Source organism: Scaptodrosophila lebanonensis, unplaced genomic scaffold (assembly GCF_003285725.1).
Source record: "Scaptodrosophila lebanonensis strain 11010-0011.00,11010-0021.00 unplaced genomic scaffold, SlebRS2 tig00000061-arrow-pilon, whole genome shotgun sequence".
In the NCBI taxonomy this organism is placed as follows: domain Eukaryota; kingdom Metazoa; phylum Arthropoda; class Insecta; order Diptera; family Drosophilidae; genus Scaptodrosophila; species Scaptodrosophila lebanonensis.
The window spans coordinates 3,151,380-3,157,243 of record NW_022060554.1 but is presented as its reverse complement, the minus strand read 5'-3'; the positions used below and the strand labels follow the sequence as shown (position 1 = coordinate 3,157,243).

Here is a 5,864-nt window from a genome sequence, read left to right as displayed (position 1 = left end):
GTACTGCCTGAAACACTACAAATAAAATTACCTGGCCACTCCAGAAGAAACTGAACAAACAACAAACTTGTTTGTGAATTCAATTTTTAAATTGCACTATTGCACTTCTAGCCCTATGTAATTTTCAGCCAAAGCCAATCTTGAACCAACAATAATGTTCTTGTTGGCACTTAGCCGAAGTCTGCAAAAACACGTGGGCATTGATAAGCAACGGTATAATCGTATGATGATGCTCCGCATTTCCAAGTTGACCGCAGCCACTAACCATACAACATACATATAGATGCGTCATTTCATACAACAAAATTGTTAGCGACAGCTCCCATAGCTGTTCGGGTATTTGCCGAATGGGAGCTGTCGCACTTCGGCTATGAGCCGACTGGGAGCTGTCGCATTCGTGCTCTCTGTGAGCGAATTTCATTTCATTCGCAGAGAGGCAGTCAATAGAGACGGTCGGTTCACGCCGCTTATGCTCTTTGTATGTGTGCGTGCACATATATACATGTATATGTTTATATGTATTTGTGCATTTGGTCTTTTGCTGTTTGCGAGCAGCAGCTTCAATTTCGTTTTCAGATTTTACCTGCTACATGGGCATGAGAATTGCATACACTGTTGCCATATTTCTGTCGCATTGTATTTTGGGATACGTATGCAAGTGAAGTTTGTCAATAGTGTATGGGTTTCTCATAATGCCTATAAAAGCACACATACATACAATTACATACATATGTATGTGTGCAAATGTTGTGTTCATATGCAGACAGTTCATATATGTATGAACGCGTGGCAGTAGCCTTGACATTGTCATGATCTGATCGATGTTTTCCGATGTTTTTTTGCTAACGATGCATCGTCGATCCATCGATGTTTGTCCAAACATCGAACATTATTCATGTTTTGTTTGACGGTCACATTTCTTTGTGTGGCTTACCGAAAATGGTATGTATATTTATATCATAAATTATTTGATGTTTTCGTTAAAATGTGTATTTTATAATATAAATTTTAGATTGTTAAGTATTTGATCTTCATTTTTTCGTATGTATGTCACACTTAATATGCCTAAGAGGTGCAGCTGCAACGCGTCGTTGTTTTAAAAACTGTTATAATAAGTCTTTTTAAGTAAGCCATACAAGTTCATCAAAAGTCAATATTACGAGTACTATTTTGATTAACACCATTAAGTAAAATGCTATGAGAGTCTCTTTTGATATATAAACACTTTTTATTTCAAGCTCCTCTGCTGATTAGCTCCCTAATAATAGCTTTTTTTCTATGGAAAGTTAATTTTTAAAAACATCGATGCATCGATGTTTTTTTTGCGATGCATCGACCATGCATCGATTTTTTATAACGAGACATCGATGTACATCAACATCGATGTTTTCCCTTCGACTTACATCCCTATTTTTTGCCCCAAATTCTCGCTGAATATGCAATTTACTCTCTTCAATTTTCTTTTGGTACGGCTATCCAAGCGTAACGCTGCATAGAATCGATACGCGTTGTTTGATGACTTGAACTAATGATTACAATGATTGCACATTTTGGGTTCTCAGTTCTCGTTAATTTTTTCTGAAAACAAATTGTAAAACTCAAATTTGATTAAAACGAAAGTAACTCACTGAGATTTGTTTGTGCATGTTAGTATAAATGCTGAAGGTATTTATACATGGTTGTATGAAAGTACGCTAGTACTAACTTTAAAACAATTCGTCCATTGTTAAAGTTTCAAGCGCAGCCTACACCACCAATCGTTTTCTATAAATACTATATATATGTTGTAATAAAATAAATATTTAAAAATTAAAATTGTATTTACCAATTTGCAGTATTCTTAACGTGCAGCTCTACGATTCAACTGTCGCAATTCCATCGATAGTTACGAAAAATAAAAATATCGATACTATCTATAATGCCATCGACAGCTTCCATTCTCTAGAACATTTGCTTATAATTAAGCAAGTCTAATACATTTAATTCTGACTGCTACCTATAATACTACTACTTCCGTCATTCCGGACAGGCAAAAGCTCAAGGCACAATATCATCAATACATAACTGTGGCCACATAGTAAAGACGCAATACAACTTCTGATAACACCAATCTTCAAGCAATGACGTCACACAGAAGAGAAGCCGTTTAACGGTCATAAAAATCTATGGCTATATTATGAAACATCTGTACTGTGGGTGAAATCTAAGGCTCAGTGCGAGACGCTTATATGAATTAGTGTTTATTATGTCTGAAGAGAGAAATCTAATTATTGTCACTGGATTTGGTCCATTTCTCGGACATGAGGAAGTTAATGCAAGCTGGGAGGCTGTGCAAATGCTACCAAACGAAGTCAATTACCAGGGCGTAGACTACATTGTGGAGAAACGTCTTGTGCCTGTCGAGTACAGGGCCGTCGATGAGGCGGTAACTGAAATTTGGGAGCGCCAGCCATTGGTAAATATTTATGTACATATGCACATCTGAAAATGCATATACAAGAATACATACATACATATGTATATAGATACACATGCATCTATATGACCCCAGCCCATCGACAATATTATGAAATATAATTAAACATACGTCATGCTTTTTTATTCCAGCTGGTCATACATTGTGGAGTGTCGGGCGTCGCGAAATGTGTGTACGTAGAGAAGTTAGCCTATAACCATAAATTTCGTCGCCCGGATAATACGGGGCAATATTTGCCCAACGGCAGCATCAGTCTCCCGCATCATAATAAAAACAACGTCTTGTTTTGCGGTTTGAATATAGATAAGATTGTCGATGTTGTAAATTCTGAATATAATGAGTGTACTGCTGAAGCGGCTCCGCCATACATTAATAATCAGAAGATGCAGGCCACTAAAGTTTCCAAAAATGTAGGTAGCTTTTTATGTGGCTACATTTATATAAAGTCCTTGGACATAAGTAAAGAACGCAGTTTATTTGTCCATGTTCCACCAATTGATACGCCATTTACCAAATTCCAGACCGGAGATATTCTTTTAAAAATTATAAAACAATGTATTCAACAGGTCGTGGCATGCAATCAAAAATAAATATTTCTTGTTTTAATACTTAGTTCAGACGTGTTTAGCATTTTGTTGTCTATCAAATTTAAGTGTACTACACATAATATATAAATGCTCTTTGCTAGCATTTTTTAAGCGACTATGATTATTTAGGCTGTTTTCAAAGTGCTTAAATCAACGCAGAATATTTTTATGGAAGACAACAGCAACCATATCAGCATATATTAAACTATTTTTTTTTTCAAGTTTTATTTATTTATCGAATCTTCTCTCACGGAGACTTACGATAAGTAGTCAAATCTTAATCTAATATAGTTATTTAATTAATTACAATTAAATATTTAAATTATGGCCCTAACTGTTATTGCTGGTTGGGAGGTTTTTATTTAATATTGATGTTGTTTAGCAACAATGGAGGACAAGTTTGTTTATTTAGGGTAAAGGTGACATGTTTGCACTTTTGCTCGTTTACATGTATGCACCAGCTAGCCATTCTTCTATTCAGGAGCAGTTTTTCGAATATCTTCGATAGGCACGGCAGGAGACTGATAGGTCTATATGATGATGGCTGAGACTTGTCCTTTCCGGCTTTATGGATCATTGTGATGACAGATTTTCTCCATTGTTCAAGATAATAGCCTCATTTCATCATGCTGTTTAAAATGATGGTGAGAAAATATACTACATAGCTCGGCAATTCAATGATCATTTTGGGGGAAATTAAATCGTGGCCCGGCGCTTTTTTTTTTTGCTTTGAAACTTGGCCCTTAATGACACTTGTAACTTCTCCTGCTTGGAATACGATAGGCATGGTTGCTTCAAGATGATTGGTTAGCTATTTGTTGCTGGATGTGGTTTGAAGACTTTTTCTAAATCTGCGTTGCTGCCCACTTTCCTCTTTATGTACGTAATGGTGATTCACTCTCGATTGGTGGACATACGCCTGATTTAGCTTTCCACAATGGAGTGGAATGTTTTGCCGCCAGTGACATTACAGACACTAATGCTTCAACTGAAGTATCTATGTCATCTTTACAGTTACTGTGGGTGGTCATAAAGGTGAAGAAGGATTGGCGAGTGATCCGCTGATAGATCTGTTAAGTGCTCCACACAAATCTGAGCCTGTGGCACTCTTCTTGTAACAGCAAAATCAATCAAGTCTGGTTGCTTCTTTGGATCTGTGAGCCAATATGTAGGTCAGCCCGGAGAAATGAAGTCGAGCTTGTTTCGTGGTGTTATTATAGCGTTATATAGTTATCTTCCTTTCGGGTTGATGAGACGGGATCCCCAATGTGTGTGTTTGGCATTGTAGTCACCAGCTGCTATGAAGCGGTCACCTAGTAGGTCGAAGAAATGTAAAAATTCTGCCTCAGAAACGGAGAAGCGCGGTGGACAGTATACTGCGGCTAGGCTTAAATAGCCGCTTTGTGTTTCGATATGAATTGTTGTGGCCTGTAGATAAGTTGTAGCAAATGATGGTTGGCACTATCCGTTGGGATAGTGCCTGATGCGACGCTTTATCAAGATGCCAGTACCTCCATGAGCCTTACCATCGGGATGAAGTTGTAGCCATTGAGATGAAAATAATTTTTGTTTGTTAGGTGAGTCTCTGATATAAGCATGGCGTCAATGTCATGTTGGTTGAGGAACTGCAAGAGCTCGCATTTGTGCTGTGAAATGCCATTCGCATTCCAGAAACATATTTTTAGTTAAGCCATTTAAGTAGATTTCTATTTTATTAGTAATTCCAGAAGGAGATTTTGATTGCGCATAATTTCCTGCATCGTTTGTTGCATTGCTACCATTGTATTTGTTAGAGTTACCAGAATTGATTCAATCCAACTAGGCAATTGGGATGGATTTGCAGTGGTATGTCGGGTAGGTTAATTATTCCTGCAGTGGTTTGTTTAGAGACTGAGGCGTACGACTCGTTGGTGTAACTTAACGCCTTAGCAAAAGATACTCCTGGAATCGTAGTTGATGGTATGTTGGGGAATTTTATATATTAAACTATTAACTAAAAAATAAACTTTTTGTGCTCGATGAAATGTTCGACGTTAGTAGGGATGCTCGGGGGAATTTGAGTGCTCGACGTTTTGCTCGCATAGAATAGAAATGTTTCTATCTTGGTACTGTTTGTTTGAACATAAGGTGCGCGAAATAATTAACTAGGACACTACGATTCATAGTATAACAAGAGAGAACGCTACAGTCGAGCAAGCCCGACAGTGTAATACCCTGTACCCAGGTAAACTTCCGTCACTGAGTTATATGCGCCCATAGCAGCAGCAAAAAGAGGAAGAAGAAGAGCGAACTTGTTGCTGCAGTTTGGGGGGGTTGTACTGGCGAGAATTTGTTTCGCTAATAACTTTTCTTAGAACCGACAGAATTGAATAAAATTTTAAACAACAGTAGACAATTATATATAAATTATGTGTGCAAAGTTTGGTTTAGGTAGCATTTGAAATGTGGACGCTATAGACGAAATTCTGCAGCGGGGGAAGGGGGGGGGAAATTAAAAAAAAAAAAATAAACTCGTCCTTACTCGGACCTAGGAGAATCTGGATGCCAACTTTCGTTATTCTAGCTTTTATAGTTTCTGAGATCCTCGCGTTCATCCAGACGGACAGACGGACAGAAAATATAATTAAAAAATTAAACAAAATATTGTCAAACGAAATAATTAACTAGGACCAATTCAGTGTTTATATGTTAAAACAGTAAAACAAACCTGTACTCACCACAAAAAAAGGAAATTTAAAAAAATTAAATTAATAAAAAAAAATGAATTAATTAATTAAATTAATAAAGAAAATTTATTTAAT

At 37.0% G+C, this 5,864-nt stretch overlaps 1 protein-coding gene across 1 annotated transcript; it reads left to right on the top strand.

The window, feature by feature from the left end:
- The first annotated feature begins 1,947 nt into the window (after nt 1–1,947).
- LOC115624753 (pyroglutamyl-peptidase 1) lies at nt 1,948–3,088 on the top strand. Its single transcript, XM_030519583.1, has 2 exons — nt 1,948–2,455; nt 2,608–3,088. Exons 1-2 carry the CDS (start codon nt 2,246–2,248, stop codon nt 3,064–3,066), a joined length of 669 nt encoding a protein of 222 aa, XP_030375443.1. The 5' UTR covers nt 1,948–2,245; the 3' UTR covers nt 3,067–3,088.
- Nucleotides 3,089–5,864: the final 2,776 nt, after the last annotated feature.